The 22,847-nt window shown below is 39.6% G+C and overlaps 1 protein-coding gene across 1 annotated transcript in view; it reads right to left on the bottom strand.

Annotated features, from left to right (window-relative positions):
• Positions 1-22,847, bottom strand: part of GABRB3 (gamma-aminobutyric acid type A receptor beta3 subunit) — a 248,384-nt gene that overhangs the window by 72,565 nt on the left and 152,972 nt on the right. The window contains exon 3 of the mRNA XM_029951805.1: positions 3,723-3,943. Within this exon, the coding sequence (XP_029807665.1) occupies positions 3,723-3,943 (221 nt within the window). The remainder of the gene's footprint in view (positions 1-3,722; positions 3,944-22,847) is intronic.

The raw sequence follows: 22,847 nt of genomic DNA, 5'->3' as shown, positions 1-22,847 counted from the left end.
GCATAGGAAGACGGGAGAGGGATAATGACTCTGCCTTCTCACAGGCAGCAAAAACTTGAGCCCAGTACCAAAGGAAACAGAAAAACTGTGACAGGAACAGGACCAAGATCTACCACCGTCTTAGCCAAGATCTTCCTAATTCCTGAAAAATTTGGCTGTGCAAAGGATTTTTCAAAGAGCATCAGTTTTATTTTAGGATGGTATATATACCCTTTCTAGAGCATTCTGTCACATCACATGGTGACTTTGACATGTTCACAAAGCTCAGTTCATTGTTTTATTCAGATGAGCTCAAGCCAATAAACTCAAGCTAGTGTTAGCTTGAATGTTCAAATTCAAGGGGCTGTAAGAGTCATTGAAAAAATAGCTCATGATTTATAATGACCTTTTATCATTACAAAAACATGATCATTCTCAAGTATCTGTGTGAGAAGTCATTGACCACTTTTGCAGAGTCATCAGAGTAATGGATTAATGATTTCCCAGAATAAGACTGAGATGACGTACAAACCCATGTCATGGACAGCTCATCTACAGCCTAAGGTCTTCATCTATGCGTGAAAAAGCAAAAGCTCTTATTGATCCTGACCTGTAATGGCTAGATATGAACAGCAATAGGAGCCTAGAGAAGTTAAATGGTGACTGACCTACCAGCTTATGGTACTGTGGTATAGCTGGGTACAGGTCAACCCCAGTCTCCAGTGAGGAGTTAAATTCAACCTTAGTGTCTCAGGGATAGAGCCAGGATAACTAGTATCTCAGGTATATAGCTAGTAAGAATGAAATCCTTATTAGGCTAGATCTTCATCAGCAGCACCTTAAAAGTAGGAGATAAATAATAATCCTAATGCCCCATAAACCTTCAGGGGAGTTCAGCTGACTAAAGTCCTCAGCTGCACCAGACCTCATTCAGGCTCATGTCGTGGTACCTAGTATCAAAAAGATATAATGTGTCATTGGGGTTTTATAAACTGACCCATCCTTGGTTTGCCATGTCACCAACATGATTCAGTGAGCACATCAGTGGAAAGAAAGCGAAGGGAAGTTAGGGTTTGGGGCCAAGAGAAGGATAAAGGATTCCCTACCAACACTCTCAGTGTTTTTAACCTCAAACAGAATACTGTTAGAGTGTGTGTGTGTGTGTGTGTGTGTGTGTTTGTGTGTGTGTATGTGTGTCTATGAAATAGAATATATACAAATGGTACTTCAGTTTGCAGGGAATAAATACATAGAATATTTATATACATGAATTAAATGGCATTATTTTGAAATATTAATGTGCTTTTTGTCCAAAAATTCAAGTTAATCTTCAACTTAAAATTCAAGTTAATTTCTATAGCTATGTGATTTTTAAATCTAAAGGCAGAAATTTCTAGATTAGCCAATTTCAAAAGGAATCAGATGGCACAGTGTAGCTGTTAAGCATATGCAGAATGTGGCAGTCTGTTGTTTAAAGATTTTCTTTCTGACAGCTTGTCCAGGTCCATAAGATCTGAAAAATTGTTTCAAAAATATGAGATCCTAAATAAAGATCTAAGGAGTATATTGAGACTACATTTGAATAAAAACACCATTTATTTAGAAATCCACTTACTGATTTAAGAGGTTGTTTGAGATGTATAATTGATGTAAATTTGGAGAGTTTTTAAAGTTATTGTATGAAGCTTATTATTAAAAACTTTCCATGGGATTATTTTGTAATTACTTAATTTTTATATATAAATTTACAGGAAGAGTATTAGCTAAAGTTATAGTTTTATTCTCTTGGCTTTTCTTATTCTTGTGTTTTGTGATGCTAAATCCAACACTTTCAAATGGAGCTTGGAAATTTATTACAGTTCTTTCATTCATATATTGTTCTGTCTTCTGTGGTCTGAATGCTTAAGGCCCCACAAAATTCATATGTAGAAATCCTATCCCCAAAGGTGGTGGTATTAGGAAGTGGGGCTTAGGTCATGAGGGTTAATCCATGAATGGGATTAGTGTTCTTATAAAAGAGATCCCACAGAGCTCCTTTCCTCCTTTCACCAGGTGAGGACACAGTGAGAAGGTGCCTACTGTCCACAGGAAGTGGGCCTTCCCCAGACACTGGGACCTTGATCCTGGATCCAGTCTCCAGAAACATGAGATGTAAATACCTGTTGTTTATAAGCCATCCAGCTTATTGCATTTTGTTATAGCAGCCAGATAGGCACTCTCCTAACAGCAAAAGTTTCAAAGAAGAGATACTAAATTTTCTACCTCTGGTAAGAAAGTAAAGAATACAAAAATAAAAATGGAGAGAACCCAAATAGCAAGTTTTGTGTAAAAAGCCAAGATGAGGCTTAATTTTTATTGATATTTGCTTCATTTTGCTCTTCCCCCACCAAACACACATCCACTTGTTCTATTCATTTTGGTAAAAGGTGGGACAGGTCAATGAGGAATGTGACTCTTCATCTTATGCTCACATGGTTTCTAGGTAATCTTTCATACAACTGATATATTTCTCAGTACCTCTGGAGTTTTCAATCCATTTTTTTCATTTCCAGGCAAAAATACAAAAGGCTTAAAATGTCCCAGAGAGACATCAACCTGAAACATCAATTATTATAGTAATACCATAGCTTGGTTGACATGCACCACTTTTTTTTCTTGTAAAGATAAAAAGTCTGATTTTTGCTAAAATTCTGACTCCTATTCTATGTATTGTTTTGATAAAGTCACTCAACATTTTCTACTTAAGGCAATATTAAATAATCCCTTCCCTCATTTGAAGCATGAAAAGTCAGTGGTGTGGATTTAAATGGATGTTGTTATGGTTTCACTTAGATCTGTTGCAGTCTTAGTAAAAGGCTTATGGTCTCATAATATTTTATGATAAATATTTTGTTCAAGATATCCACCCTCACCTTACTCAAAGCTGTGATCACCCCTAGAAGATTTCAAAGGCACTTTTAGGCCAGGACATCAGGAAAGACACACATATAGGCACCCACACCCAAACCCACACACATTACTCTAAAACAAAACAAAATAAAAATCATTGCAAAATCAGCACAGAAGACAAAAGATTTTTAAGGTCACCATTTAGCAAAGGTTATATTCACAATAATTAGCCACCAACAGTGATGGACCATCATGGGAAGGTCTGGTGGTTTCCAGGGCAACCAGGGAAGCCCAGAGCCTCCTCATGGTTCCAGGCAGCAGTCTGGTTTCTTGATTCAAGTGATTTCATTATGAGACCTGGTAAGATGGTTCTCATCAGGAAGCCTCGCATTTCGTCATTCCCATAAATATTGGTGACACTACCTCATAAAGCTCTGAGGAGATTATACCATATAACGGCAAAACTAGACAGTTTTTTCACCTTGGCAAACAGCTTTGGGACAACTTTATTGAAAACCTCTGCAGTGTCAGAGCAATATTCATTACAGAACTTTGTGGCTATGATATGGGAAACCCATCCTCAGGGAATCTGTGTTCTCAGATACAGCCACGCAATTACTTAAAATCAATCCGAGGAGATGGTTTTATCCTTGCATAATGACCATTTATAGTAACAGTAATGCCCCAGATCTCATATTTGTAAGATTTGTGTATGTGTGCAAATCTCAGTGTTTTGTGGATGTCTCCTAATTAATCTGAGGACATGGCCTCACTACCTGTCATCATCTCAAGTGAGAAAATCAATGCCAATGCACCATACAATTGTGAAATTGGCCCTGAAAAGGCAGACAGACCTGAGCCCGTACAGCACCGTTCCATCAGGGTGAAGGCGGATCATGCGGTTTTTCACTGTCACTCCATGCACAAATGACTTTTTGTCATTTAAGAAATATGTGTCAGGCACCCATAGCTGGTCAGCCACTCGATTATCAAGTGTGAGGTTGAGAGGGATCCCAGAATAGGCAAGCCTTTTATCTCTCCAATATTGTTGAAAATACATGGTTAAGGTGTAATCCTGGGGGGAAAAAAGAAAAGAAAAAAATTAGTTTGTGCTTACCCACAGGCATCTTTCCTCCATGACTGGTCAAATTTGGGTTGGTATCCAGTAGAAATGAGTATTATTCTCAGGCAGGGTTAGAAGCAGTGGTTTCTTTCTTGTAAATGCAAATACTAGGTTTAATAGGTATAAATCATGCTAATAAATCCTCTGTGTTAGAAAAAAGTCTTCTGTTTTATTTAGGCAAGAACCAGACTAGAGAAATTGGCATTTAAGCAATAGTCACATAGAATAATGTCCAAAATATAATTTTTAAAAAGTCATCATAAAAATCAGGTTGCTGGCAGTACCCAGAGCCCTCTCCTATGTCCTCCATCTCCCACCAGGCAGACATATGTCTTCACCACCTATGGCAGAGGAGTTCTATCTACAAATTTTCTCTGCAACATAAGCGACTTTCTCTCTTGCCCTCTGGCAAAGCTATAAAGACCTATGGGAGGTCTTTATGCCTTATTCTCTTCTTCTTCCAGAACACCATTTCTACACTAACTAAGCAATATCACCACCTTGAGAGGATGATATATTCGTCTGGAGAAAATGGAAGCCTGTAGCAAAAAGCTGGATGTGGGAGAAGGGAAATGGACCATGGTGTAACCCTCACAGGCTTGCCAACAAAATAAGCATGTATCTAGGCAGATGATATTATTTTTTGGTTTGTTTGTTTGTTTTGGAGTTTCTTTTGCAAGTAATTAATGCACTAAGTAAGAAAGAAATCAGAGGCGCCTGAATGGCTCAGTTAGTTAACCGTCCGACTTCTGCTCAGGTCATGATCTCGCAGTTTGTGGCTCCAAGCTCATAGGGTTCTGTGCTGACAACACAGAGCCTGGTGACTGTTTCAGATTCTGTGTCTCCCTCTCTCTCTGCCCCTCCCTTGTTTGCACTCTATCTCTCTGTCTCAAAAATAAATAAACATTAAAAAAAGAAAGAAATTAAGCTTAGCATGAAAATTCTATTTTTAAATTTCTATTCTTTTTGGCAATCACTATTCAAGTCTACAACGATCAAGTCTGAAAATTTGGTAATATTCATGAGACATCCTGAACCCCACTGTATAAGAAACCAAGCTGAAAAACCCACTATATATGTGTTTAAACTCTCCAACCAGGGCAGGAAAAAACACTTACATATAGGAGCTTCTGAATTCACACACTTACAGATACCTGCAAACATCCTGACTTTGTGGGAAGTGAGAGGAAGGATTGCAAATCAATCAAAGAATCTTTCCTAGACACAGATCTTATGACATCCTGTGCAATACTCATTTTACTGACTCACAGGACAGTTCTTAGTGTTTGCTAATCTAACAAAGCCTACTTATCACTGATCTCAAGAGTGTTAGAACATAGAAGACTCTGAAATGTCAAAGACCACACCTGGATGTTTTTCTCCAGATGCTCATAGACAAGGAGGTGAAAAAATCAATACATGCTAAATAACTATAGACAGAATAAGTTTTAAGCTATAAGGGCCATAAAGAATCAGAGGAAAGGGGAAGCAAGAGAATTCAAATGGGTTGAGGAGTCTTTATAGAGGTTTCATCTACAACTTGAAGGAGAGATACTATTTGAGTAGATGAGAAGGCACACAGAGGGATTTTTCCCAGGCACTTATATGGGCAGAGCTCTGTGCCTGGCATTACCCGTGAGAACTGTCCTCCCCCCCCCATAGAGCAGGTAGGATTAAAGAAAGGCCTGGGTTAGTCAGATATTAGATAGAAGGCATAAAAAAAAATCATATGAGGACGTTCCTTTTATTGCATCAATGAGATGAGATGGATAAGAATCCCTGAGGAGTGCAGTTTCGCTGGAACTTAAAGTTCAAGCAGGGAGAAGGACAGAGTGATAGGCAGGGCTGGATTCTGTGGCAGTGACCAGAAGGTGTAAAAACTTGAGTGCCAGCTCCATAGTCATTGAAAGCCATTAAAGGCTTCAAGTAGCAAGTGACACAACCAATTGTATTTATCATGTCTTTTATTTTCTGTTTTCTCATGCTTTAACATCTGGGCCTAGCTGACCTTGGAGGGACTGCTTTCCTTCCTCCCAGGGCTACCCAATGCCTAGACATAGCAAACAACTCCATTATGCTCTAAACTCTAAATACAAATCAACCAATCCGGAACTCACACTCCAAGTGCCTTCTCTATAGGGCTTTCACACTCAAGGCCAATACTTCATCTACGTCCAAGTATCAGGCAACTACAGACAGTCTAGACCCCAGGGTCCACTTTAATTATTTAAACTAGCCAATCCTATGCCTGCTTATGCCCATTCCTTCTCATGGAAACCATCACAAAGGCTCTTGCCCACAGATTCACTTCACAGACCCTCGTGCTTCCCTGTGTGCCTCACATCCCTTGCAATGGATGGTGTGTTCCCTTCCCTTGGGATCTGTGATTAACAAACTATCTTTTCAATGGCAGCTGTCTTCTGATCTGTTTTGCCTGCTATACCTAAATAATGATACAACCCATTTTAAACACAAAATCATGGATCAGGAAGATCAGTTGTGACTAAATGCATGGAAAGTGCTTGGTGGTGGGTGATAAGGGAGAACAGGTAGAAAGGGTGTACATGTTAGGGAAATCTGAAAAGATCACCAATATTAGGCTTGATATGAATGGACCCACAAAGAGTGAAAGCACATACCCTGCATTTCCAGAAATGATGGTTAATGTAGGTTATACATTTTTAACTGACACATAATAAGTTTTCGTGGCATGATAAGATGGAAATAAATCAGGATTTTCAATTTGAATATAATGTTCCAAATTACATTCTTATTGAAATAGAAGCATTTCACTTGTTTCTCTCTTTGGTTTCTAAGCTCACATCCTACGCCTGAGTCATGAAGTCTAGCACTTCTCTGAGTTTCTAACTGGAATTCACATGGGTTGCCATGAGGATGGAGGAAATGTGTCAGTTTCCCTGGGAACTCAGTTGTCATCCAGAGTCCTCAGACTTGGGCTCTGGATCTTGTGTTGTTTTCCACGCCATCAGCAACACCTCTCAGTTTTGGTCTTGGGTGTTTGCTGAGGTGAGTGGGTTAGGGTTAGGGAGAGCTTAGGTCATAGAGGAGAAAACTAGTATTTAAATTCAAACCTGCTGCATCGGCTGTGCTTTCTAAAGCAATGGCATCATTACATCAGTGGAAACACTAGTCATTATGCCACTTTTTTCTCCTAGGGGAAAGTCCAAGTGTCCCTTTACTCTCTTGTGCAGTTGGGGCAGTTAATGAGAGATTTTAGGGTTCAGTGGGCCACAGTACTGACTCTTGTGCCATGCAGCGGTGAGCACCATGCACAATAATGCCAGCAGCAGCAGATAATACGCTCTGATCTCTTGGTATGTGCTAGGCCTTATGTGCATCATCTCATTTATTTTTTATTTTTTTAATGTTTATTTATTTTGAGAGAGGGTGACAGAGTGTAAGCAGGGGAAGGGCAGAGAGAGAGAGGGAGTCACAGAATCCAAAGCAGATTCCAGGCTCTGTGCTGAGCCTGATGTGGGGCTCGAACTCACAAACCATGAGATTGTGACCTGAGCCAAAGTCGGAAGCTTAACTGACAGAGCCACCCAGGTGCCCCTAGCATCATCTCATTTAAACATAAAGCAGGGATTATCAGTATTCTCATTATCATCCCCTATCAATGAAGAAAAATGTTTTAGAGTGCCCAAGTAATTTGCCTCCTTTACCCCATACCCCAATAACAGGAGTAACTGGGGGAAATGGGATTTGAATTTGAGGCTACCTCCCAGAAAGGTATGACTCTCAACCTCAAAACCAAGCTCTAAGGGACAGAAGCTAAATAGTTCTGCATAATATGCTGAAATGAGCTTAGTGGCAGGATAGTCTGCAAAGATATCTTGGTGAGTGGAGAATCAAGTCATGTAAGACAGTGCAGTTTTTGAGAGGAATAAGAACTGTGGCACCACTAAAGCCCCCCCATCCTTACAAATATTTAGCACAGCTGCTCTGTAGACAAATGCTTTGTGAAAGTTTCTTTTCTTCAGGGAATCCCAGGCAAGCTGATGTTTTCCACATTCAGAGGTCTCCACGGCCTTCATGAACCTCCTCACCTTCTTCCTGGAGTGGTCACCTACAAATGTGGTGCAGCTGAGCGAGTGGCCTTGAGGGAGATGAAAGGGGACAGAGCAGAGGCCTTGAAATGGCATTTCTCAAATGCAGGGCTTTTGGAGGCCCCAAGGACCATGGGGAATAGAACAAGGCAGTTCTGGTGAGTCTGATACTGATGGTGGATGCCAGCCTTCTGGGCCTCTGCAGAGCTCACTGTCCCCCTGACTTTCATCTTTCCTGCTCTGAGCACATGATCCACCTGAGCACATAGAGGAGTCTTCAGTCACACTAAGAGGAAACTCAGACACCAAAAGTTTCTGCTAGGGTAAGAGGAAATTGTGATGGTCCCTTTCTTTCCCACCTCTGCCCTTTGCAGGGGAAACTAAATCTCCTGTAGAGGGACATTAGGGAGGAGTGGGTGTGAGAAAGGGATTAGGGAGGAGTGGAACTTGGAGAGAAGCTGGCATTAGAAGGTATGGGGGTCAGAGGAGGTCAGAGTGAGAAGTGGGCCCAGGGTGATGAAAATTAAGAGTCTGGAGGCAAAAGGCTCTGTGGAGTAGGGGACTTCTGGGAGAAGAGGGGCAGCAGAAAGCAGCCAGGCTCAGTGAGGAATACAGAGGAACGAGGTAAAAGAAGGAGTGGGATATGTGGAGAAGAGGAATCTAGAAGGAGCAGGCTCACAAGAATAGTAGGTATCCAGGAAAGGTGGGACACAGAGGACTGTCAAGCAAGCCCCTTCACCATGCAGTGTGATGCACACAGGCTCCAGAAACCTCACCCTGGGAGCGTTGGCTAAAATAGATTAGCACACAGTAGGAAGAGACAGTCTGTTTCCTGGAACTGATCCTTGGCTGAGGCAGAACCAGCCATATCAGCACTTCTAGACAGAGCATGCTGGCAGAAGGAGGAGAGGCTAATGACCAAGAGACATCAAGACTTATGAAAATAGGGGTGTCTGGCTGGCTCAGTCAGTTAAGCGTTCGACTTCAGCTCAGGTCACGATCCCATTGGTCTGTGGGTTCAAGCCCTGTGTTGGGCTCTGTGCCAACAGCTCAAAGCCTGGAGCCTGCTTTGGATTCTGTATTTCCCTCTCCCTCTGTCCCTCTCCTCTTCATGCTCTGTCTCTCTTTCTCTCTCTCAAAAATAGATAAACAATTTAAAAAACATTTAAAAAGACTTATGGAAATAGCTGCCAATGGAGTGAGACACATGACAGGGCCCTGTGTCCAGGAGACACAGAATTCCCTCAGCTGTGAAGTCTTTATGGATTGAGAGGGATAACCCTGTCCCAAATTCTGCAGAACTAGGCTCACAAGGTTCCTTCTGGATATAATTTGGTATCACCTGATTTTAGAAGACTGAGCTTTGGGTGGTGGTTGAGATTTGCAGTACTTTGAATATTTATAAAACATTCTTCCAGTAAATTAGTAATGGACATACTGGGTGTGTGTACATGGATAGTGACACCATCCATTGTGTTAGCAGGCCTTTCAACAGTCCTGGGTACCCTGAGAACACTGCGTTTCTCATTTAGGTGCAGGTCTAACCTGGAATGGGGCTGGTACCAGAAAATTGGGAGGCTGTAAAGAAAGGCACTGATTTCCTGGCCCTCAGCTCCCTTAGCTGCCAGCACCTCCTACCACCTCTGCTTCTCCATTAGCTCAATAGTCCAGCCCCAAATCCTTACCAGGAAGGCAACTGGAAACCCTTGTAGATCAGTAATATTTGGCCTCCTCAGTTAACTTAGCCACTTCTCCACTAGCGGCAGACCCAGTGCTTTTCTATATCTAGTCACAAATGGCCTGAGAGGTGTGTGTGTGTGTGTGTGTGTGTGTGTGTGTGTGTGTGTGTGTGTGTATGTACCTGGACTCAGGATCTCTGCTGAGACTCTCTGGACCTCTGCCCTACAAGGTTCATCTATATCTGAGATGGTTGTCTATGCAAGGAAAACCTCCAGCTCTCTGGTTAATACTGTGACAGATTCTAGTAGACACTGTAGCCCTAGGATATGGGATTCAGTGGAGAGAGTTCAGGCAGTGAGGAGGAAAACCCAAGTGTTTCCTCATCCAGAATTCTCTAGTCCACTAGTAACTGGAGTTTCCTGGGATATAATGTATAAATGTATATTATTTAATTATAGTTGGTTTGAACTATGATAACTCATCAAAATCATTAGATAAGATTCAATGTCTTAAATATTCATGCCTTATAAAAGGTCTATGACAAACCTTACATCAGCATAAAGAAATATTGAAAACCTTTATTCAAAACAGTCTTTTCTTTAAAAGAATCTTACAAACAAAATCATTCAATTAAGAGGTCACTTATTCCTCGAGGCATTTAAGGGGGAAATCATAAAGCCCTCTGATAATCTAATGAAGTCATGGTCCCTCTCTCTTCTCTGTGTTTGTGTGTGCATATGTGCATGTGTTTCTGTATCAATTCCATCAGCATACTAAAGTCCACTGAGGTGCATTCCTATTTGCTTCATATTGCCTCACAAAGTGAAAACAAACACTAACGTGTGGAGTTCCTCAAGTTTTTAGCTAATTTCTTTTGAATTTGTATAATTTCTGTCCTTGAAAAAATATGACAAAATTGTCAGGTTTTACTGCGGATTACAAAAATCCATTCCATGCAAAGGTCAGAAGGCAGAGTTCCTGGGTAAGACACCAGCCCAGCCCAGGACCCCATGGTTTGGAGCCAGTGGGCTGAGATAGCAGTAGGTGGGACAGGAGGAGGCAGGCAGTCTGGGGGTGCTGGTACTCATAGCTCCAGAAACCCCAGTGGCTGGGGGCAAGGAATGGGCATGTTTGAGTATGAACCATTCACCTGCCAAGCATTTACACATAGGTGACAATCCTTTCAAAATCTCCTGAGAAAATACAAACAGCAGCAGCAGCACAACAAAAATAAAAAAAATGAGGTCTCAGCCCATCTTTTGGCCACTCAGGCAGCTCAAATAAATTTCAATAAGAGATAAACAACAAAGTTTCTTTCTGCTTGTGGAAATCTCTTCATATTTATCACATTAAAATAACAAGAATGCATATTTGAAAGTGGAAATACTGCTCATTATTCTGCAATTAAGAAATTGACGAGATTTCTTCAGTGCAGGAAATGAAGATAAAATTCACTAACCCTGAGAAAGAAATGCAATCTCTAAGCTACATTTAAATATCTAGCTGCAGCTGTGAAAGCTACAGGACACCTGCATTTGCATCTGGTTCAGCAAGTTTATAATACAAACCTTATAGGTAAATTGTTCTCAGGTTAGGAAAAATTGTTCTGAAAACTTTACATAAAACCTAGGTGGTGCCAACTTCCTTTTTAGGCATTTCTGGAACTGAGATCAGGCTGGGAGAATCTTGGCACTTCTATTAACAAATTATATTTAGAAAATCTTAATCCATTTTTTAATGACCTAGAAATGAGTATCCAGTATTACATCCCTCTCTCCTCCTACAATAGATTTCAATGGTACTTAGGTTCCCATTTGTTGGATCCATATGGTAATCTTTCCTAAGAAAGCATGACCTTCATCTCTGCTACCTTCTCTCCTTCCCTGATTCCCTTCAAGCATTTACTGAGTATCTCTGTAAGTCAAGAACCATGCAGGATATTAGGGACCCAGTGATAAGAAAGACATACTTTATAAGTGTAAGTAGTTCACAATCTAGGAAATAAACATAAAATTGAACCAAAGAAAATGGAAGTGATTAAGGCAAGGAGCTTTGGAATCAAACATGTCCAAGTCTCAAGTCAGCCTCCTGTTGGCTGGGCAAATGTAGGTGAACCATTTCACTTACCCTGTCTGGCAAGACTCTTAAAAGCTTAGCACGGTGGAGAGCACCCATGAATTGATGACCCATGAAGAGTCAACCAATATACAATAATGCAAAAGAACTGTATATCTAAGGGATATCTTCCCAGCCGGGAAGGAAACTGGTGTATATATAAGAATAAAGGTAGGTGAGATGTTCTGTCTTATAATTGTTATACCTGCCCAAAGGCTCATAGTTTGTATTTTTTATTCATCCATCTAAATGCTAAATATATTTAAAAAATGAACCAGTCATCTCTGTATGAAATGTAAAAGGGCTGATAAAAATAGTTACAAGTTTCCCAGCCTTCTGTAGCCATCTGAAAAACTTGCATAGGATATAAATTATTTTGAACGTATGTTTTTCTTTTCACATATGAATAGATGCCATTGATATTTTTTTCGAGTCTATTAAGTTTGAAAAGCAAAATGAGGGAGCCTGGGTGGCTTAGTCAGTTGAACATCTGACTTTGGCTCACGTCATGATCTCAAGGTTTGTGGGTTTGAGCCCCACATAGGGCTCTGTGCTGACAGCTAGCTCAGAGCTGGAGCCTGCTTCAGATTCTGTACCTCTCTCTCTGTCTCTGATCCTCCTCTGCTTGCGATGTCTCTCTCTGTCTCTCAAAATTAAATAAATTAAATAAATTAAATAAAAAAACATTAAAAGTTAAAAAAAAGAAAAGCAAAATGATTATACTGACCTGTCTTTTTTTTTTTTTTCCAAAGACACAAACAAAGGTACTACTAGAAGAAATCAAGAATTCAACATAAGCCAATGAGAACTAGGAGGATGGACAAAAGATGCCCATGGCTAAATGAAACTCTGGCAGGAGATGATTGCAGAAGGTGGTGGAGCAAAATGCCTCTGACTCACTGGATCAGCTTCCTTGCCTGACACCTTACCTGGGAAAGTTACCTAATCACTCTGCATCTCAGAAATCTCTTGTAGAAAACCAAACTAAAAATGGTCATTTTTACAAATTTTCTCTAGCAATTAATTAAGCTAACAATGCTTAACACAGTGGTTGACTCATAACAGACATTTGAAAAATTCTACAGTCTCTTCCCTCATCCTAGAGCAGGGCCAGTCATTTCTCAAAGAAACCACCCCAGTGCATGATGATAAAGAATCCCTTAACAGTTGGACCTCTAGCCCAGTGTTCCATGCAAGTGCATGCCAAATTGTAAAGGAAAATGTGCCTTATTATTTGGAAGTGCAGGTAAAAAAAAGACTCAGCTTAATCCTTTAATGTAGAATTCTCAACACACCTTCCCATTTTAAAATGGGGAAACCCCCATTTTAGAGTCAATTGACCTCTCTGCATAAAAAAAATTCACTAAATGTCCTCTCCATAGTCCCCTTTAATCGTAAATTGGTGGCCCTATATAGCTTTTTTTTTTCCACTAGGGGAAGTTATTTATTCTCCCAAACTGGGCATCAAGGTGCCAGGAGAGAGAAGCATCCCCACTTTTCTTTCCCCTTCCCAGGTTCCTCTATCAGTTTCTCTGACCCTTTGTACTTTCCTGAGATTTGCATGGATGGATCCAGCTGCCTTTTGAACCTTTCCATCCAATGCCCCAACAGGCAGCCCAAGCCCAATATATCCAAAATTAACTCATCTTTCTTTCTTACCTTATCTGTCCACCCCAAATCTATTCTTATTCCATACCACCATTCTGAACCCACTCACTCATTCTCAACTAAACCAAAACCAGAGGCTGTACACCAATCTCTTCCTTCTTTCTCATCTTACATACAACATTTATTCAGTTACTTGGTTCTGTTAATTTTATTTCCAAGATGTCTTCCATATCTAGAACTGGTCCATGAGTTGGCAACAGTGGTACAGAGGTTTGGGAGTGTTTCCACTGATGTCCTCATGATTAGTGATAAGCTCCTGGACTTTCAAATCATATCCTAGAACACTTACTCATGTTAGAGAAGGCTGAGTTCAACACCAGATCTCAGATATTTAGTAGGTTAAATAGAATAATATACAATATGATCAGATGTCTCACACTCTCTATGGGAACAGATGTTCCAACTCAGTACAAACATCCTATGAATGGAATTTTGAAATGTGCTTGTAAATTGGAGAGTCATTGCATATTCTCCTTTATTCTAAAAAATATTTATCTGAATAATAATCACTAAGAAACCAGACTGTTTAGCAAATTATAGTCTGCAACATGTGTATATATACTTTTATATAAAGTTATTATATATAATTGTTATGTACATATAGTTAAATGCATATCTTTATTTTCCAGCAACTATATTTTTTTATTGGTTCTCTTTTTTTATTGCCATAGTAACAATGCATGTTTCAGTGTGTCCTTATAATATTCATCAGGTTTCCAATTTGCTGTCTTCTAGCAATAATCTTTAATTAATAGGCTTCCAAAAGGGGATGTGATATCTCTTAAATATGTCATTCATCCGAAGATGCTCCAAGCACTGGATGTGAGAAACAGACATATTGCTGTGCCAGGAACTCTCAAGGTCTCTATATTTGAAAGGTATTCAAACAACTGGGAGAATGTTACCCCTGGAGACTTGTGAGTGATTTGTCCATATTTTGACTCTACGGCATTTATCAAGATTCTGCGCTCTTCCTTTCCTTGAGTATGGTGCCTGCAGATGACCATGAGGTTAAAGATAGTTTGTCTTTAAATGGTGATGGTCATCTTTTGGGTTGGATGGTTTCTAGAGTTCACATTACTAGAGTCACTGAACTGAGTATCACTTAAAATCATTTCTCTTTGCATCCCTTCAAGATAGAAATCAAGAAAAATATATGCTTCAACAGAAAGAAAGGTATTTATTTATCATAAAATAAAGGATGAATATTCTCATTTTAAAAGAAGAATCCTTCCCAAACACTTATGCTATGAGAATTCAATGCTCTTTGCGTTTACATATGGGCCTCTATATCAGGATTTAACAATGGATTTCCTCTCCTCAGAGACAAATCATGTGGATTAGTGATGCTACACATTTTAAAGTACTTTTAGTTTCTAAGAAGATATGCTATTTTTAAACAGCAAGCCCATTCATTTATGAGATCATGTCTATTTCTGGTTTTTATGCAGAACTTGTTAGGTTATTGCTATTAGGTAAATCACAATATTAACAATATTATACTCTATAATAAGAAAATTTTGGCTTGATAATTATTCTTTTTCTGAATTGTTATTAATTTCAGCAGAAATATTTGGATGGACATTATTTCATGGAATTACATGAAGCAATCCTATCTTCTTGGACATTAAAATCAAAGTGTAAGTTAAGCCAGAAAAAACTGTGATGTAGATATTCATGCACTCAATCAAACACAGTGCCTAAGGAAGGAGAAACACAAGTGCTACCTTTTAGATGGGAGGGGAATGACATTTTCCTGCTTTTTAAACAGAGGACTCTGTACTCTCACTTTGTACTGGATCCCACAAATTATGTAGCTGGCCCTAGAGTAGTAAACTGTCCTTTGCCTCACCCATGAGATTCATACCTTCTTCCAGCATCCATGAAACTGTGGGTGAAATCCCAGACCAATCACTGTTCTTGACACAATCTTTTTCTTTTTCTTCTACTTAACTGGCCCATCTTCTTTGTCCCTCACTCTTCTTCTTCCTTTTCTTCTTAATGCCAGGGTTCCCCAAGGCTTCTCATTCTGAACTACCACCTATCCAATCAACCAAACTTCCATCCCTTTTCTTCTCTATCTGAACTCACTTCCTTAGTGATCTCTTCTAACTTCATGGTTTTACCTTCTATCTGCATGCTTAGTATTCTCAAATTTTATCTCCAACCTGATTTATAAATCAAACTCTAGAATCAACTCAACACAAGTAGATTGAACTGCTGCTAATTTTACCCTAAGAACAGAACCCCTTTTAGTCTTCCCAATTCACATGAAGGTATTCCATCTTTGCAGTTACTCAAATCAGAATCTCCATTCATTTTCTACTCATGTCTTCTCTTACATTCTACATCAATCTATATGAAATTCTGTTGACTCCACATAAAAAAAAAATTTAAAAAATGGACTGTGGTTGGGCGCCTCAATCGTTCAGTCAGTTAAGTGTCTGACTTCAGCTCATGATCTCACAGTTTGTGAGTTTGAGCCCCCGTCCGGCTCTGTAATGACAGATAGCTCAGAGCCTAGAGCCTGTTTTCAGATTCTGTGTCTCCGTCTCTCTCTGTCCATCCCCTGCTCATGCTGTCTCTTTCTCTCTCTCAAAAATAAATAAAACATGAAAAAAAATAAATAATAATAATAATAATAATAATAATAATAAACTGTGGTCAGCCACTTACCATTGATATCGCTACCACCCTGCTCAAAAACCGTCTGTGTCCCTTCCACACTATCGAAGCCTAATTGGCTCTTAAACCTCTCTTCTCCCATGGTCTTTTTCCCAACATAGCATCCAGAGTGATTTTTAATAATTTATGTCAGATCAATTGCTACTGTGTTCAAAAACTTACAATGGCCCTTTAGTCCACTGAAAATAAAGCCTAGGTGGACATGCTCTGGCCTCTTCTCCTATGCTAATTTCATTTCAGCAACAATACTCTCTTTGTTGTTCTTCAGACAATCCATTCTACTCTTAGTCCCTTTGTATAAACTATGCCTTCTGCCTAGAACTCCATTTCTTCAAATAATCTTCCTCATCTTAGTCTGACTTCCTCAACTTTGTCTTTATTCAATTTCACATTTTGAATAAGGTTTCTAACAATGGCAACATTCATCCCCTGCAGTCTTCCATCCTATTAACCCTGCTCATATTCTAGTGATATCTTTAATTATTACATTTTTATTATGTTTATTTGCTTTCTTCCATGCTAGAAGGAAAGCTTCAAGAGTACAGGAACTTTGTTGGTTTTGTTCACTGGTGTATTCTGAGCACAAGGCCGAAACAGTGCCTAGACAAGATAGAGATTTCATAAACATTTACTGAACATGTGAGCAGAACTTCTATGTGACCTGGATTGCCAACATGTCACTTCATAAAAGTTGTGGATATGTTTTCTCCTGCCATTCCACATTGGTTGATAACCTTGGATCACTTCCAGTGAAAATTTCTCTGCAGTATAAAGTTAAACCTCAAATCCAGATTGTATAACCATGTGATACAAATTTTCAGGGAAGATACCTTTCATGCCACCTAAAGCCCAGATGAGACATAATTTTTTTTATTGTCTCCCTTTGACGAAATTCCCTTTAGGGAATTTTTTTTCCTATAATATCTTTTTTATATAATTTTTAAATGTTTTATTTATTTTTGAGAAAGAAGAGAGACAGCATGAGCAAGGGAGGATCAGGGAGAGAGAGACGCACAGAATCTGAAGACAGGCTCTAGGCTCTGAGCTAGTTGTCAGCACAGAGCCCCATGCAGGGCTCTAACCCACCAACCACGAGATCACTACCTGAGCTGAAGTTGGATGCTTAACTGACTGAGTAACCCAGGCGCCCCTTATAATATCCTTTCAATGAGTGTGTGGCCCTTGAGTGTGCCAGCTCTATGAAGACTCAATTTTAACCCTCTGTTGCCTGGTCATTAACACTGACCCAACTGGTTACATAGGGAAAATGATCTCAGGGCTTCTAGTCTTCAAGAATAGCTTCCAACTTTCCTCCTCAGCTTTCTTTCCAAATATGTGCTATTTTTGTGGCTCCTGGAACTTTCCCTTATTTTCTTTTTAATTAAATGATACCATTCAATAATGTTTATTTTGATTTGTTCACCATTTCTTTTTTTAACATGATTTTATTGATTTTGCTTTTTAGTTTAAGTTTATTTACTTTTATTTAAAAAAATTTTTTAGCTTTATTATTGAGACAGAGAGAGAGACAGAGACAGAGACAAAGAGAGAGAGAAAGAATGAGTGGGGGAGGGCAGAGAGAAGGAGGGAGACACAGAATTTGAAACTGACTCCAGGCTCCAAGCAGTAAGCACAGAGTCGGACATAAGGCTTGAACTAATGAACTGCGAGATCATGACCTGAGCCAGAGTCAGATGCTTAACTGAATAGCCACCCATGTGCCCCTAAGTTTATTTATTTTGAGAGAGAGTATATGAAGGGAAGGAGCAGGAGAGAGCAGGAGAGAAAGAGAACCCCAAACAGGCTCTGTGATGGCATCACAGAGGTTGACACAGGGCTTGAACCCACAAACTGTGAGATTATGACCTGAGCTGAAGCCAAGAGTCAGAGACTTAATTGATTGAGCCATCCAGGTGCCCCATGTTCATCATTTCTAATGGTTTTATACTGAGATTTGTTTAGAATTTCAAGTCCACCAAATTGCTGACCACAGAGCTTCCATCCTCTCATCAATCCACCTGAGGCTTGCTTCCAATCTCCAGTCTGACCCCAGCAAGGATGTCCAACAACATCCAAAGAGCACATCTTTTGACCTCATCTGACTCAATATTTATGGAGTTTGTAAAATGGCTGCAATTGGCTGTTCAGCTCACGGCTCCTGTGCTTCCACAACCCATTGATATCTCAACATTCGACTACCTCAGACTTGTCCCTGCTCCTTTCCTCCGTTTTCGTCTCTTCCATGGTGATTTCATCATCCCTAAATATTATTTATTTCTCAAAATCTTTAGCTAATGACTCCCTATTCTTTTTATTTTTTTATGTTTATTTTATTTCTTAAGGAGAGAGAGAGAAACAGAAGATGAGAGGGGAGGAACAGAGAGAGAGGGAGACACAGAATCCAAAGTAGGCTCCGGGCTCTGAACTGTCAGCACAGAGCCCACATGGGGCTCGAACCCACAAACGGTGAGATCATGACCTGAGCCAAAGTTGGACACTCAACCAACCAAGCCATCCAGGTGCCCTAATGACCACCTGTTTTTATTTGCAAGCCAGGTATTCCTTGGAGCACTGATTCCTTATCCAAAGATTTTTTTTGACAGTTCTATAGGTAGTGCCTTGTCATCTTTACTCTTTTTCTTTCCTTATTCCTAGTCCAATTCCAAGGCTCAACCTAACTGCCTTGGATCAGAGTTGTAGGAAATAAGGCCCAGTATTGGTATTTTTAAAAGTTCCATTTATGATTCTTATTTTTGTATGTAATTAGTCTTTACACCATGAGTTCATATTCTGATCACTATTTTGACTTATAATTATAAAGAATCATTTCACTTCACTAAAATCAGTAAACTCTATTTCCTAACATCAACAGTCTATATTTAGAAAGCATGCACATGTGTACTGAAACGCAGGCATATGGACAGCTCCCACTGTGTGCTGCCATGGAGAGTTGTGTATATGCTGAGTGAGTTGCAAGAACACAATCTTCCCACTTGCCTCTGAGATTCTAGTGGATGCCAATACATCCTGCTGCAAACTGCTTCCAGCAGTCTCGGCAAAAATCATCAACTCTCTGTCAGTAGCTAAGATGACAATATGAAGACATGGGTCAGGGCTCTAGGATCACAGCTTTCTGGCAGTGCTTCAGCATAGGTGTCTGAGGATTGCCTCAGAGCACGGATGTCCTGCCTCCTTCCAGGCTCTGATTCTATAAATAACTGTGGCCATTAACCCAATACACGCTGTTACCTTCAAACATCACACTGATGAGCTGTTCAGTAAATGATGAAATGAATATTTCAGAATACTTAGTACATGTTAACTTTACTTACTGTTTATATCATTTCATAAAGGGTCTTTTTATATCATATAGTGTATTCATACTGTGGTGTATTCATATAGTGTGTTTACATAGAAATCCAGCATTCTCATGATATTCAGACATTCTTGTATATTCAATTTCTTAAAGCCATTGCATGCTGGTTGTGCTTATGTTAATTCCTCTAATATCTGCTTCTGGTAAATGTAAACAGATGTTTCTAATTATTCCCTTTCAGTACTTATGCCAGCACATCATGCATGCACAGGGAAGATTTAGGATTCATGAAGAGAAGGTGAAATATATGGTGCCAACAGGAGTCGTGAAGAAATGATTTTGATTGTGAAAATGCCCACATTTTCCTTTGGACGTTGGTAAATAAGCAAGAACTATTCAATTGTTGAAAATAAAGAGCATTGTTTTAAGAAAGCAAGAACACTCCCTCAGCTGGCAGTTGTGGTCCTGATAAAATTCAACATAATATCTAACACTATTCATATGCAAATGAGTTCAAAGGAGTCATCAAGCAGAGCTGTGGACCAGCCAAGAGGGCTCTAGCCATAGAAAACAAACTTTTACATAGCATCCAGATGGTGATTTAAAGTAGCAAAAGGTCTCTATTCACCAAAGCACTGTTTAGAACATCAACTATATCAAGTTAATTGTACATTTTCCTGATTTTGTGAGTAATGTTGGATATTAAAATACAGGTTTTCCATATGTGACTTGCCTCATGTTGGATAGTAGCTAGAGATTATTTTTAGTATAAGAACAATAATAATTTTGTGTCCTTTATGTTTCTTGTTCTCTTACAGGCTGTCTCAGTATCTGCACAGCTAGGATTTAGTCATGGTGCCACTGATTACACAGCTTGTAGACACATTTTTTTCCCTTCCCACGAGTTTGCAGTTGTGCATGCCAGACTCAGTTGTAACACAACCAAAGTTGTCAATTAATTAACTGCCATGTTAATTAGAATTAGAGTTTATAATTTATAACTGGCAATATAATTAACAGCTGGCAAATTAATCAATCATGATTCACTTGCTTTGTATTCACCTTTAAAACGATGAAACGGTTGGCACTTAAAACGTATAGGTTGTGATGTCACAAAAGCTGCAATCTTTTTTGTTGTCTACTGCTATGCTCCTACTGAAAATGTAACTCCACATCCTAAAAAGGCCATTTGTGTCAGATTAAATGAGATCTTACTGTGAGTGACAGATATCTGTAATTATCCCTAGACTTACTTCCAGCCTTTATAGGCATTATCAAATGTACTTTTATGCATGACAACTTGTGATGATCTGTAGTGATTTGGCAACAGTGCAGGACATGAGCTAGAGAAGTCATGTCTGGAATTCTGTCACTGCTCCATAATGATGGAACATGTTGACTTTTCAGCGCTGAGGCAAATGTAGGAGGTTCTGTAGAACAGCTTGACAGAGCTGCTCCAAAGACCTTATTTTTCAGGGATGCCCACTCTCTGAGACAGACTGGATGAAGGTGAGAGAGTAAGGATTGACTGGTGTAGCTGAAGTTCAAATATTATGCCAGGGGACAGGGCACTGAAATACAGGGTCAGAATGTTCTGTGGAACACAAACTCATGGTCAGAATTAAGGTTCCCAGACTTATACTTTGCCCCTCAACTGTGCATGATTAAACCTCCTGGACCTGAGAGGGAGCTTACATTTGCTCTGGTCAGTTTAATTAGCACAGGTAAGTCACACTTAAGGTGTCAAGGGGTGGATGATGATTTCCCAGTCACACCAGTCTACCAGTTCATGGCTGGGCCAGTGCCAGGTGCAGCTGGGCTTCCCTGAATGATAGAGACGAGCTGATAGCAAGATGCATACACACCTGTAGTGTCTTGTAGTAATGAAGTAGCACTAAGAATAAAGAACAGGAAAAGCACATATGCATATGCACCCACAACCACAATTAGTATATAATATATTAATAATAATTAATATATAAATATAAGTACACACAAATACACAATTCTAAACTTATGGGAAATAAAATGTGTCTAAAACCTGTGACTATTCAGCTAAAGAATGTATCTATCAGCATCACAGAGGCTAAATCCTAGCTATGCAGCTGAGAAAACTGAGAAAGACTACAAAGGAATGAGAAACATAAAGAACACTGAATGACTGTGCTCTCTCTAAAATTAGTCTAGCTGATATCCTATATCTACATCTATCTCCTTATCTATCTGCATATATGTATTTGCATATATATGTGCACACACACACACACACACACACATACAACAAGACAGTAATAGATAGCTGTACCAATATGTTGTTTTTAAATATGTGAGTTTCTCCAAAAAAGATTATCAGTTAGTGGCCAGCCACTTCTTAATTCAATTCATTTATTCATGGACTTAGTCATTCAGTCATTATTCAGTCATTCAACACTTTCTATTCATTTATTTATTACAATTGCCTAAACAAGCTTCTAAGAGGAATATTGTTATGGATTCACTCCACAAGATGTGTAACACTTTTATTCAGACCCTCTGTTCAAGCCCCATTTTTCTCACATCAAAGTTTTTTTAAGGTCCATCTTTTCCTTTCTTTCACCCCCTCCTGTCCAGGGCCCTCATAACTCTCTCTACGTAGTGTAGTTTGACACCTCTCCCTGCTTCGGGCTAGGTCCTCTTGTTCACTTATTAAAATGATCTCTAGTCCTTGTTGGTCAAACCTACTTCACTCTGCATTTGCATCCAAGGCAGCACAGAGGAATGCATCTGTAGCCTAGCCACAGGCTCTCCTTTTCTGAGGGGTCCCATATGTGCTCTGGTCCTGGCCAGGACATGAGCGATAAACTCTGGCTGGTCCACACTAGATATGCAATTGATTTCCCAACTGCACCGATATGGTCAGTCTGTCTGAGTCCCTCTGTATTGCTCTGGTCCTCTCCATGGTTGGCTTCTTATATTTTCACCGTCTTATAAGTTTTTCCTACTCCATGTCATCTTTTTCGCAAAGAACATTCAAGTGATACATCCATCACGGAATCTCCCTGGACTCTCCTCCACTGTAGACTCAGATCCTCACCTAAATAAGTTACCCCCGATGATTACCAACTTTACTAAGATTTCACAATTCTCTGAAGCTCATATATAACAGCTTACAGCTTGCTATCCACTTGCTTCATGAAAACCCCATGCACCCATTCTGGCTTTTAGGAGAAAAGCAATAATAATTGCTAAAACATAGCCACAGGGAAAGCAGAAAAGCAAAAAAAGCAAAGGGATAAGGAGCAAAATGGATTGTTCATTTTGAGCACATCCACTAAGTAACCAG

This window comes from Suricata suricatta, chromosome 9 (assembly GCF_006229205.1).
Source record: "Suricata suricatta isolate VVHF042 chromosome 9, meerkat_22Aug2017_6uvM2_HiC, whole genome shotgun sequence".
NCBI classification, from domain to species: domain Eukaryota; kingdom Metazoa; phylum Chordata; class Mammalia; order Carnivora; family Herpestidae; genus Suricata; species Suricata suricatta.
Note: the sequence above shows the minus strand (reverse complement) of the source record. Positions and strands in the feature narration are given on the sequence as shown.